Source organism: Prunus mume, linkage group LG4, assembly GCF_029339155.1.
Source record: "Prunus mume cultivar Tortuosa linkage group LG4, ASM2933915v1, whole genome shotgun sequence".
NCBI classification, from domain to species: Eukaryota; Viridiplantae; Streptophyta; class Magnoliopsida; order Rosales; family Rosaceae; genus Prunus; species Prunus mume.
In genome coordinates, this window is record NC_142701.1 from 102,619 (window position 1) to 115,949 (window position 13,331).

A 13,331-nucleotide genomic window follows, 5' to 3' on the forward strand; every position below is an offset into this window, starting at 1 on the left:
AAAAGGCTGGGTTAAGTTGGGTATGATTATACTATATTGGGATATTGTATTTACCTTGGTTTTGAATTGATTATGTATTTAATTGGTTTTGATTGCATGTTTTGGCATCATTTTCTAAATGGTGGGGTTAGTACATTGATTACAATTATGTTTAAAACTTTGTTTTTGTCCACTCACAATTTTCTATTTTGCGCCCCCCAGGCAGTACCTTAATCTAAGCCTAGCAATCCAACCAAGACTTGTACTTTCGCGCCTTGAACTTGTGTAGGGCATTTCTATTTGTTTTCTTTCCTTGAACTTTGTTTCGGTTGTAAATTGAAAGTTTTCTTAGAATTGCTCTGTTATTGCCCTTATAGAGTTGAATTTAAGGCTCGAGGCCTATTCTGTAAACTGTATGAGCATTGTGTGTGCTGCCAATTGGAGTACTATTTCTGTTGTTTTTGACAGGTGAAAATTTTGGTAAAGTTCGTTATTCATGGGAGACTCTGCCGAAATTTCGGTAGAAGTCTCGACCCCTTTTCCTTTGTTTCAGAGAAGGGGATGTTTTTAGTAAGAGGGCCCGACATCAGTAAGATATCGGAACAACCAAGGGGTTCATCACGGATTTCGAGGAGGAATCTACATTGACAAGGGCATTTTTGTAAGTATTCTCTTCTAATTTCATCTCGAATATTCGGATTGTAATATAAATCCAAGTTCGTAAACCATGATCAGAATAAAGATTTGACATATTGATTTTTATGCGACTTTGCTTTGAACTATCATCACTTCTCCCAATAGGTCATGACAACTCCAACTTGGATTTTCTTTTAAAATATTTTTCCATAATTGTCATAAATAGTTTATATTATTTTTCATCAAGAATTTAATGATATTAGTTTGTAAAAAAAAAATAATAAATAAGTATTAACCTTTAAAATCAATTGAAGTAGCGAGTTAGATTTTGTTGGGCTGCAATTTGGTGAAATAAAGAGTTCCAGTTGAGTTCTTCACAAAATTACAGAAAGAGTGAATTTGGTGGGACCTCTATTCTTCTTTTTTAACATAGAGTTTTTCTTTTTTAATACAAGCTTTGGGCTTAAAGTGTAGGTATTGGATGTGCTGCCGCAGTTGTCCTTATGTGTGTGGGGGCCTCTTACAAAAAATATATATATAAAAATTCTAACTCACAATACATTCCAAAGTAACCAAAAAGACCAAAACATCATACATAATACATATCTAATGAAATTTTTACACTTTTTTTCTTTCGGTAATCTACAAATTAGTTGAAAGATCCATTGAACTCAATAAAGAATAATTCAAATTTTCATGAATCCTAACAAACCATAGGCAAAGAGAAAAGAATAAAAAATAAGAGAAATATTAACAATCTTAATTAAGTGAGTCAACCCAATTGAAGGATTTTCGTATTATTTCTGAATGTTGGATTGTGATTCAGTTGCTCAAGAGTGGTCAGTTTGAGTTCGAAGGTGTAGAGGGTAAGTCAAGCTTAAGCTTTGGATTCCAGGTAAGGGGACTCACTCCCGGACTTGTATTTTTGTGTGTGTGTATGACATAGTAAATATTGTTGATTGCGAAAGATGCACTGTTTTTGGGTACCATATTGTTTGGTTTTATGCATGCTCTTGGCTTTGTATTTCTAAAGTTTGTAGGGTATACGCATGTTGGATTGTGATTTAGTTGCTTAAGAGTGGCTAGTTTGAGTTCGAGGGTGCAAAGGGCAAGTCAGGCTTAAGCTTTGGATTCCAAGTAAGGGGACTCACTCCCGGAACTTGTATTTTTTGTGTGTATGTACGACATAGTAAATACTGTTGTGTGCGAAAGATACATTGTTTTTGGATACCTTGTTTGGTTTTATGGATACTTCGCTTTGGATTTCCAAAGTTTTGGAGGGTATATGTCTCCAGGTATTGTCCTTGACGACCTGAGGTTAAAGGGACATAGCGACTTCCTTGGGTTTCGATTACTTAAACCTCTGGAGGGATTACACGAACATACTTTACTAATACCCTTATGTAAGGTTTAGTCAATAAGGTACAGCCAGTAAATGAACACTCTCGCTACCATACCAGGTAAGTTGGTTATATTTTTATTTCTAATAGGGGTAGTTGGCCTTGAAGGATCGATTGTCAGATAAGCATATTCTGGCCCGAAAACCAATTGCGAAATATGTGTAAGCATGCCAACTGTTTTTGGATCCTATATTTATATGGAAAATGGTTTGTGTTATGCATATTCTTTTCACTGTTTTTCTTGAACACTACTATGTTGTTTCATTATCTATTTTCAAACCTGGTGGTGACAGGACCCGGCCCGAATTCTCCCTCGGAATCCATGACAAACCCCGCTTCCCGTTCGACATACACCTAATGTCGGACCCACTTTACTAAGAAGCCCTTTAAACCTAATTTAAAAGGATAAACAATTTGACTTTTGCTGAAATTTCGGCAAAGTCTTACCTGTAATTAGAACAATTCCCATATTATAGTACTTGCAAACAAGTACAAAAATAATCCCAACTTTCAGCATGCACACACAGTTGTTAAGACTATTGAAATGGGCCTCACACCCTTTACCCAAACTCAAATGAACAAGCAGAACAACTAAGATTTAAATATACAACCCGGGGAAAAGGAAAAATATTAGCTAAGATAAAAGAGAAATTCCTATAGTGCAGACAGCCGCGATGCCTCGACGTAGTGGTCTCGACCTTGGACATCTAGAACCTGGGGGGTGCAAAACAGAAAATGTGAGTGAACGAAAACAAAGCGTTAAACATAATTTATATTCAACATAAATATCTCCTTTTGTTTGAGGAAATAATACCAAAACACCATGCATTATATTTCTTCGGTAAACGTACATATGTATATCATTCAAAACTTGAAATACTTCAATTCAATAGACTCATATCATAACAAACTATAACTAAAACCATATATTAAATGCATTTCTAAATTTCTTGGAGAAAATTGTAAAACCTTCAAAGTAAAACCCCTTTACTCAAGCACGTGTGTGTAACATCCATTTCGAACCAGGGGAGGAACACGTCGTGTACATCATGTACCCAGGAAACAATCCAACCGGGGGATTATTGACTAGACCACAGGATAGCAACACATTACCCTGTGACCATTACTTTGCAGCACACACGCCGGCTAACGTGTGGCTGAAACAAGTTCTACGCGCAGACTGCCCCTCCAAAAGCCTATGGCACACCCCACCAAGGGTGCGTAGTTATCCTCCCACACACCGGCAACACATCGCACGTGTGAGTAACATTCGTATCCAAGTGGTGGTACATATAATGGCGTGTAACCCATGGCCAAAATCTAAAATCCACTTTCATAAACCAATATATAATAACATACTCTCCCTTATAAAATCCATAGAAGTCAAATTCAAGAAAAGTCTCATGAACTCATCTGAAAATCGTATAACCCAAAACAAAATATTCATTACACAAATTTCATAACTTAACATATATCACCCAATCCAAAATCACCATAGTCCGAAACCGAAATCCGTATACTTTGATGATAATAATAATAATAATAATAATAATAATAATAATAATAATAATAATAATAATAAACAATCCTTAGATATCCTATAACCTCATTAACCCAAAATAAACCAATTTCCAATCAAATCACATTTATGCAAGCAATTCCATATTTGAAAAACAATGCACATTTAAAAATAAATGTCCACTCACAACAAGTCCAACGCTGCTCAATCCTGAGAAGGCTCTTCCTCTGGAGTACCTATTTGAAATAATAAGCTAATTTAATTAACAAACATACCCAACTACAAACTTAACTCAAAACTCTAGTTCCCGGGTCTCAAAGTGTACATAACCTTTAAGAAGATTTATAGGTCATTCTAGTACTTCTTGAAAGATGAGACGGTCTCAGAAGACTCATGGTCAACCGAGAGGCCAAACTTTCCCTATTGGTCAACCAGGCCCACAGGGCCCACGACCTCTGATTTCGATCCAAAAATTCCTATAGGTCCAACAAAGTCTACTAAACATGTCCGAAAGGTTTGGTCTCAATCGAGCTGTCGAATCTAAGCCCATCGCACGATCAGACGACGATCGATTTACCTAACTTTAGAATAATTGATTCGGAGTATCTGGGATGCTGATTCTCGATCCGCAAGTTCCTACACGATCCTACAAATACAGGAAATAACATAATTGAAATTGAAACTGATCGAACGGTTCGATATGCAATATCTATTTGATAGTGAAACAGTTACCAAATTCAAATCCGGGCATACCGTCGCTCGGGACGGCGTGAGGAACATTTAGAACACAATCGGCCGAGGTGGCCCATGCATCGCCACCCTCCTCAGGTAGCTGTGGGTATCTTGAGAAATTTTCGGCGATGGAAAATTCTCAAAACTCCCTACAATACCTATACCAACTGACGTCACCTAGCTGTTTACTAATGTCAGCTAGTTTTTTTAATTTTTTTAATCTGAAAAAATGATTCTTTTTTTTAAAAAAAAATTCTAAAAAAATTCTAAATTTTTTGTATAAATACCTACCTCATTCTTACATAATTTCTCACAACATCTTCATCATTTTACATATTATTCTTCATCAATTTCATCTTTTTACATAATTTCTCACGTTCTCTTCGATCTTTTACAAACTATCCTTCATCTTTTTTCCATTTAAATTAATTTTTAAATTGTTTTTAACAAGACAAAGACTACAAGGAAAAATCTAAACAGAAATCCATAGGGCTAATCATGTTCCTTATAAAATCATTTATTAGAGGACTAAATATAGCCCCCCCCCCCCACCCCACTTGAAGATGACCTTACATCACAGAAAGATGAGAGAAAACAGATAACAATGGCCAAACCACACAAGGAAACGAACTGGTGCCCACCCAACCACAAAGAAAACAAAGGCCAGAAATCAAACCAAGTAAAGGAAGTAAGAGAAAGAAAGATAGAGACGCCCAATTAAACTTGCACAATACAATTTTCAAACTCATGCTCGAAAGATAGCCAAAAACCAAAAAGCTATGGAGAGAGAGAGTGTTGGGTCCATGCATGCAGTGTTGACTGTAGAATGTTTTGTCTATATTAAATAATTCAGTCTTGATGTTGATGCATGCATGTGTACTTACTCTGCATCAATTTTCAATACTCACTCCAAGCAACTCCAATATGAAATTTCATGCGGACCCAACTACAATGTCGCTACAAAGAGTGATGTTATTTTCACTCTTTTTTTTTTTCCCACTTACCATATAAATTTAAAAAAAATATAATTCTATCTTTCTAAAATACTCTTTAATTATTAATTATAACAAGAATATCATAATTAAATCTACCAACAACAGATCGCTGAACTCGTTACAAATTGTCCCTTAACAACAAATTGGGACCACCTCTTTTGGTTTTCACTACTTGTCGACACCATTTTATACATCACTTTATACATCACCCGTCCATTCTTTTTAGAGATCCAACGTCTGAGCATCACTTTCATGAGGACCTAGTTGGTTTTGCTAGACCTGGCGGGCTACCTCCAGTAGTTACTAGTTTTCTAACAGATAATGCAGTTTAGGGTTTCCCAAGCGACATATTGAGTTGTACTGTATTCATTTGAAGTGAAGCAAGCTATTGTTCTCCCTCTCTCTCTCCCGGCCTCCTCCACCTCCATCATCTTTCAGTAAGTACGTTCAGACCTTGATTGTGTCTAATTACTTAATTACCTGTAATCATATATATATATATATATAGTTAATTTGATATAATTAAGAGGGCACTCATAGTCACTCATTAATCGATCTCCGCAACGTTGTGCAGATCGGAATCTAAAGCAACGTTGAAGTCCATATATGGAGCCGTTAACTAATAGGGAGGTACAGACTGTAACGGAACTACCATCACAGGAAATGGAAGCGCATCATCAAACACAGGACTTTGAACAAACAGATGGATATACTGATAACTTGAGCTTGTACCAGCAGCTGTACAACTATGCTACTCATGCCAACACAAATAGATTTCACGACACTATTGAAAAGAAGCTTCAGGATCCCAATGCTCGCGTTCAGTTGCTGTCTCGACGGGGCCCCAAGAATAACACATTTGTTCACATAGTTATGAGCTCTGGCCATGCCGAACTAGCAGTCGAGATCTTACAACAACACAAGCCCCTTTTGTTAGAGAAAAACTTTGAAGGCGACACCGCGCTCCACATTGCGGCCAAGTCTGGGGATATAGATACGACAACAAACACTCTTCTCCGGGAAGCACGAGGAACAACAGACATTGAAAATAATGGTGATGTATTGACGTTGCTGAGGATGAAAAATAATGAGGAAAACGCTGCCCTGCACGAGGCTCTGATTCGAGGTCACCAGTCAGTAGCCAAGTGTTTGATAGAGGCCGATCCTGCCGTTACACTTTACACTAATAAGGAACAAAAGTCCCCTTTGTATCTGGCCTCTGAACAAGGGCTTGTTGAGATAGTGAAGTTAATAAAAGAAAAAGCAATTGAGAAGAACACAAAAATTCAAGGCAAGTCCCCGTTGTTTGCTGCAATTCTAGGCCGCCAGAAAAAAGGTTCGTACATTGAAATAATAATTCTTTGTTTTTTTTGTTTTTTTGTTATAGTAAATATGACTTTTCCCCTTCAAACTAATTATGTCTTATCTACAACCTATCATTTTTATTTTTATTTATAAATAAAACCCAATTTTTATAAGTAAAATCCGATAACTAGGATCCAACCCCTCAAGGCACCTAAAATACCCTAAACTTTTTCAAATTACAAAAATACCCCTAATTAGTGTTTACCAATATGCACATTAATGGTGTTTCAATTTTGCATAGATTTAGCGATTTTTAAGTTAGTTTTTCCTCTCTTTTTTTAAAATCAAATATAAGTTGGTACTCTTTGGAATGTTTCCCAATTTGACAACTTGATCATTTACTGTTTTAAATTTTAAATTAATAATGGTCAGATAATTTTTATATAAAAAATTCCAGGTTTTAATTAATTTTTTTCAAAGGGAAAGAATGTGTTTTTGCTCCCTATAGTTCTTGATCCCTCTGTTTTAGGTTCTCTAAATTACCTACATTTTCTAGGTACATTAAAATACGACAAACTAAGGTAATTAGCTCTTAGTAAACTGAAAAAGAATTATGGATAATTAGTTCTTAGTAAATTCTTATACCTACAAAATATAGGTAAATTAGTACCCTTTTTTTATATTTATAAATAGCATGCCTATTTTTTCATAAATAATGTACCTATTTTTCATACAATAATGCGTCTATTTTTTCATAAATAATGTACCTATATTTTTCATAAAATAGTGTGCCTATTTTTTTTTCATAAATAATGTACCTATTTATTTTATAGAACTAATTTCAATAGTAACGTTTCTATTTTGTTATATAGAAATAATGTAACTATTTTCTATAAATAGCGTACCTATTTTTTCAAAAATAATGTACCTTCTTTCTTTATAAATATGTACCTTTTTTCTTTATATTTACCTTTCTTTATAAATATGTGGAATAATGTATTAGGTAAATTATTTTTGAGTTGACATGGTCACAATAATTTTTAGGTTATTAAAAATAGCGTACCTAGTCTATAAGTGAAGAGCACCACCCCCAGTATATATTTCCCTCAATGAAGAGCACCACCACTCACAATAATTTTTAGGGAGTTTCACTAAAACACCCAAAATGGGGGTTAAAATTATAAAAAAACTGAACACCCAAAACACTTTATAAATACACCCAAAACCCATCATTACACACACTCAAAACCCATTTATAAACACACCAAAAAAATATACAATTGTTGATTTTGGGGTTGATTTTGGGTGTGCTTCTATGTTTAAATAGTGTTTGAGTTTTTTTATAAATACATGTAGGATTGGGTTTATTTATAAATTTGTATAATTTTTAAATACATAATTAGAGGATATTAGGTAAAATTTCCCTTCACACGAGCAAGAGGAAGTTTGAACTAATTTGGATATTGTAGCTCATTATTCCATTGCTTAAAATTAGGGGCTTAAAAAACTGTCAGCAATTAAAGAGTAATTTAATGTCATAATTGGTAAATATATCAAATTACAAGGATACATTTTATCCTATATGGCATCTAATTTTAAAATTGACTTTTATTTAAAGGTTTTTTTAATTATTGGTGGGTTATGGTATGGAGTTTTTGAATTGCTAGGGCGATATTAATGTGCCTTCTTCTTTTTTGTCACAACGACCAGTGTGATAGATTTTGAAAGATATTACAATCTCTTCATAGAAAAACATTAGCATTATAATCATGTTGTTCTAATTTATACCTGATTCATTTACTGACGCGAGCAGTCCTAAATATAATATCAAACATGGAAGCAAATATTTTGAGCTCAAAAGATGAGAAAGGGAGGATTCCACTGCATTGTGCAGCATCAATTGGTTATCTAGAAGGGGTTCGCTTCTTAGGCAGATGTCTCATGGATTCTCATCAAAAGGATCATTGTGGCAACTTTCCGATCCATTGTGCATCAAGCAAAGGTCATGTCGACATTGTTAAAGAGCTGCTTCGACATTGTCCCGATTCAATGGAATTGAGGAATTCAAGTGACCAAAATATACTCCATGTTGCAGCAAGATGTGGTGAGTACAATCTTGTCAAATATTTTCTCAAGAAGGTTGAGTTTCAAATGTTGATAAACCAAAAAGACAACAGAGGAAATACTCCTTTGCACTTGGCAAAGATGTACCATCATCCCAAGGTTGTGCACCTTTTCACTTTCGATAGAAGGACCAACTTAAAGATCTTGAATGATAGGGGCATGACATCTCTTGACATTTCAGAAAGCACTTCGGAAACTAGTGCATCATATCATGGGGTAAGTTTGTGCTATACCTACTTTTATCATATTATTGATGATGATGGTTTTGGCTATCATACCCAAGGGACTTCCTTGTTTTATTTAGTGTGTTAGGTACAAGACAACATTTAGTAGTCTAGAAATTGAACAAAGAACTAAAAGGAGAAACAAGTAATTGAGAAAATATTGAAAGCACTTGAGGCTGATATAAATAAGCTGGAATGGATGATCTAAATTTGGGATGATTATTTAGCCCGTGATTCGCAGGCCAAAGTGGGTAACCTGTGGCTCGATGGGCCAAGTCTATCCTAATCCAATGGTTAATTAGGCCCACTCAGCCCGATCCATTTTAAGGTTGGGTAGGACTTGCGCTTAGGATTTGAAACCTTCGGCCCGCCCACGGCTGGCTTTGACTAGGCCATACGGCCTGGCCTGACTAGGCCCGCCCATTGCCTTATATTGCCTTATTTTCATCCCCCCATTTGGATTCAATTAAAAATACTAGAAATTCAAATTCCCAACAAATCAAAATATAAAAATCCAGTTTTAGTATAAGATACAATTTATATCAATATTGATACATCAATAAGTCAATGTATATACTTCACACTAGAATCTCATAAAATCGTGGTTAATTATTTAAAACGAAAGGAATATAAACCGCCAAAAATATTATTAAAAATATTAGTATTTCAAAAGTTCATTTTTCATTCTTAGTCAATATTGGGACACCAATACTGGTGTAAACTGTATCTTATTTTAAAACTAGATTTAATATTGATGCAATTCGAAAATCAGACAACCTAGGATCAAAATTGATGCAATCCTACCCAACCATCAGCTAGATTATGAAGAATGGATGAATGTCCATACCTTGATCGCCAAAAATGGCAGCTGGAGGAGAGAGATCAGAGCCGGCGAAGTTTCAAGGGAAAACCAGCCTAAAAACCACAATTTTCGGCGGTTGGAGCGGCGGCCAATGTCGGGAAGGGCCGGGTCGTGACGCCGGGGTTGAGTTGGTCCTTTTGGCACCGGTCTTGTCCACAGCCGTGGCTAGTGGCAGGAGTTTCGAAGAGAGAGAAGGAGCTGCCGTTGCGAGGGGAGAGAGAGAGAGAGAGAGAGAGAGAGATTTATCAAACCCTTTTGGCAAAAATTACGATTATGCCACTGAGGGTATTTTGATAATATCTTCTTCGTTACAACTCCGATTCGGACCCACTACATATCTACGGACTCATCTCGCCGTGCTCTACGCAACGGTACAATCGAAATTCCCAAATTCCTTTCCGGTCAAAAAGTCAATTTTAAACCTAATAAAATATTTTAAAGGTAAAATGGTCTTTTATTTGAATAAATTAATAATTACCAATTTATTTAGGACCGGGTCATTACATTTTATGCCTCCGAATTCTTCGACATCAACACCACCAACACCCCAAAATGTTGTCACATGACAGTTGGTGGTGGGTGGTGGCTGGAGATGGTGGTTAATGGGTGGCAGCAGTGACTAGTGTCGGCAACGGAACAGGATGTTGGCGGGTGGCGGTTGGTGTCCGCGGTGGGTGGGGGTTTATAGTGGTGCAAAAAAAGGAAAAGGACAAAAACGTAAATGTTAGTCATTCCTATAGCACATGGGCTTACTCATATTCACCTTTAACAAAACAAAATTTAAAACTTATTCACCTAGCCCAAAACAAAAATAGGCCATTTACCATAGGAAAATGCTAGGCTTACCATATTTTTCATACCACATTTTTCATACCACCTTTGTAATAGAGGTGGGGCCCATTGTATTGATGGGCTCCACCTCTATTAGAGAGGTGGTACATGTCAATTTCTATTTGGACTAACTTAAAAAATTCATTAAAAACTCATATGTGCATCGAAAAATTCACCGAAAATTACCCCGAATTTGTAATCGTGTGTACATTTATCTCGTGACCTCCAAACCCACATGCTAGCTTTTGGTTAGATTAATTGGTATTAATTTTGGTCAGATTAATTAGTATTGACTTTCGTTAGATTAATTATGTAATTGACATGGATTTTGTTCATATATATTTGATATGAATTTTGGTAAACTTTGTGTGCATTGACATAGGTTTTGTTCATATTAATTGATATACCATATAGACTATAATCAATTAGTAATAGACGTAATTGTTTTAATTTTGAATGACATGAATATTGTTTAAATTCTAAAGGCATTTGTGTGTCTAAATTATTTTTTGAAATTTTAGGGTTTTAAATATTGCACCCCCCTGAAAATTTCATGGATCCACCACTGCACGAGATTCTTATGCCTTGGTTTCAAGTTTTCAATATATTAATGGTACCACTTGTGCATCGCAGATGATACCTGCTGCAATAGAAGAAGAAAATGGCGTGATCCAGTTATTTTCCTCAGAACAAAATCCAAGAGACTTGAGCAGCCTACCTGAACTTGATCAAATTTTGGTTGAGCCAGGCCCAGGTATGGAAACAAAAAGAACTACTGCCGCTGCTGGTCAGAGTCAGAACAAAGCAGTAGCGATAGCTTGGTGTCTGATAAATAGATTGGTAAATTTCTTGGAATACCCAAGAACTTGGTTGGAAGAGACACGTGGCTTGCTGATGATTGTGGCAACCATGATATCAACCACAACTTTCGAAGCTGCAGTTAATCCACCCGGTGGTGTTTGGCAAGACAATAATACAAATAATAGCGCTGGAGGTACTACTTATTGCACCCATGATAACATATGCTTTGCTGGAACTTCAGTGGCAGGCAGCGGCTTCCCAAAAGACTTCCTCGAGTTCGTAACATTCAATACCGTCTCATTCATTGCTTCTCTCAGTGTCACCCTTTTGCTTGTTGGCGGATTTCCCCTCCAGAATCGCTTAATTATATGGCTTTTATCAATGGCCATGTGTCTCACTCTCACTTCTATGGCACTCACCTATATACATGCTCTCATCTTAGTGTTCCCTGATACTGAAATTTACAAATCATATGAAAAGATATCCAAGATATCCATTGTGGTTTGGGCTACATGGCTTGGGATCATAGCTGCAATCCACACCATTCGTCTTATCATTTGGTTGGCGAGGAAGTTGTGGGGCAGGTTCAAGCAAAAGATCCCAAAAAGCCTCAGGAACGTGATTGATAGTTTGGTGGATAGTTCGAGAGCACATCACCGTACCAAAAAATTCTGAGGAGAATACACCGGATTGCTAAAGTAAACCATCTATTTAGCGATGAAGAATGTGTTTAAGGAGGACTAGCAGGTTGTGTTCGGCTAGTGAGCTAGCCAGTGTTTGCCTTAATTTATTTCTGTTAGAATTTGTTAAGAGTGAGTCAGAATGATCAGTTTGGATGCTATGTAATAAATAAAGATTCTGTGGAGCCGTTGGTGTTTATTAATCTGAAATCTATTTTTATTTCCTCCTTATATATATATAAAACCGTTTGATAACTCTTCATAGGCTTTACAAGATGCATAACTGATTCAAAGTATATATTAATAATTCTAGTGTTCGGCTAATAGTAAAGAGAGAGGTTAAGCTGACGTGTCGTTAGTTAGTCACGTGTATTAGTTACGTTAGTTGTTGTAATAATCCCGTGGGTTATTCTTCAGGTAGTTAGGAGGTTTTGTAGTTGCTTTGTAGCTAAGTAAAGCTTGAACAAAATACAGTGACAATGAAATACAATATGTACATGTCTACACCAGGATCATACCATGAGTTCATAAGGGATCATATATTTAATAATACATCAATTCGTTAATATTTCCGCATTATAATATAAATTGACAATAAAACTGGTATTATTTCTTCCTGTCAGCATCATAATTTGCCAATTGACAGATTCGTTCTTCAATTTGAAAATAATCATATAGCCAAGTAAATGCATAGCCATTAGCACTCCAATTCATAATAGCAAATGCATTTTGCAAACTCGAAATTCTCCTCCCTATATAATAGACAATAATCTATGTCTCGTTCATATGCTTACAATTATATGGAAATCAAGAGGGAAAAATTATCCTCTGCATTGCTCTGTATGTGTACTTTAATATAAAAATAAAACAATTTCTATTTTCACTCATTATAGACATCCAAATTAATTCGTACCTTTGTATGAATTCATTAATGAAAACACAATAAAAAGATTTCGACATAGCCATATATGCAGATCATAGAACCCTTACGTGCAATTGTATTCATCCATAAACACTCATTCATAAGCAAACTACTATCACAAAACGGATATTGATTCATATGTACAATTGCTAGTTACAGTGCACATGAATACAAATAGTCTGTTGGGATACCATTCATAATATATGATATTATTAAACATTCAACCAACGTCAAAAAATGCACTAACCGTTTGATCAAAGAAATTTAATCGAGGTCACAATAGATCATGAACACTGTTACGGTTCAACCAAATTAAAAGAT

The 13,331-nt window shown here is 35.7% G+C and overlaps 1 protein-coding gene across 2 annotated transcripts; it reads left to right on the forward strand.

Annotated features, from left to right (window-relative positions):
- The first annotated feature begins 5,505 nt into the window (after positions 1-5,505).
- LOC103328566 (uncharacterized) lies at positions 5,506-12,291 on the forward strand. Of its 2 annotated transcripts, none has more exons than XM_089050700.1 (4): positions 5,506-5,702; positions 5,836-6,597; positions 8,380-8,906; positions 11,241-12,291. In XM_089050700.1, exons 2-4 carry the CDS (start codon positions 5,868-5,870, stop codon positions 12,081-12,083), a joined length of 2,100 nt encoding a protein of 699 aa, XP_088906826.1. In that variant the 5' UTR covers positions 5,506-5,702; positions 5,836-5,867; the 3' UTR covers positions 12,084-12,291. The 2 variants fall into 2 exon arrangements, with proteins under 2 accessions (XP_088906826.1, XP_088906825.1); XM_089050699.1 differs by having other exon boundaries at positions 5,506-5,698.
- The last annotated feature ends 1,040 nt before the right edge of the window (positions 12,292-13,331 follow it).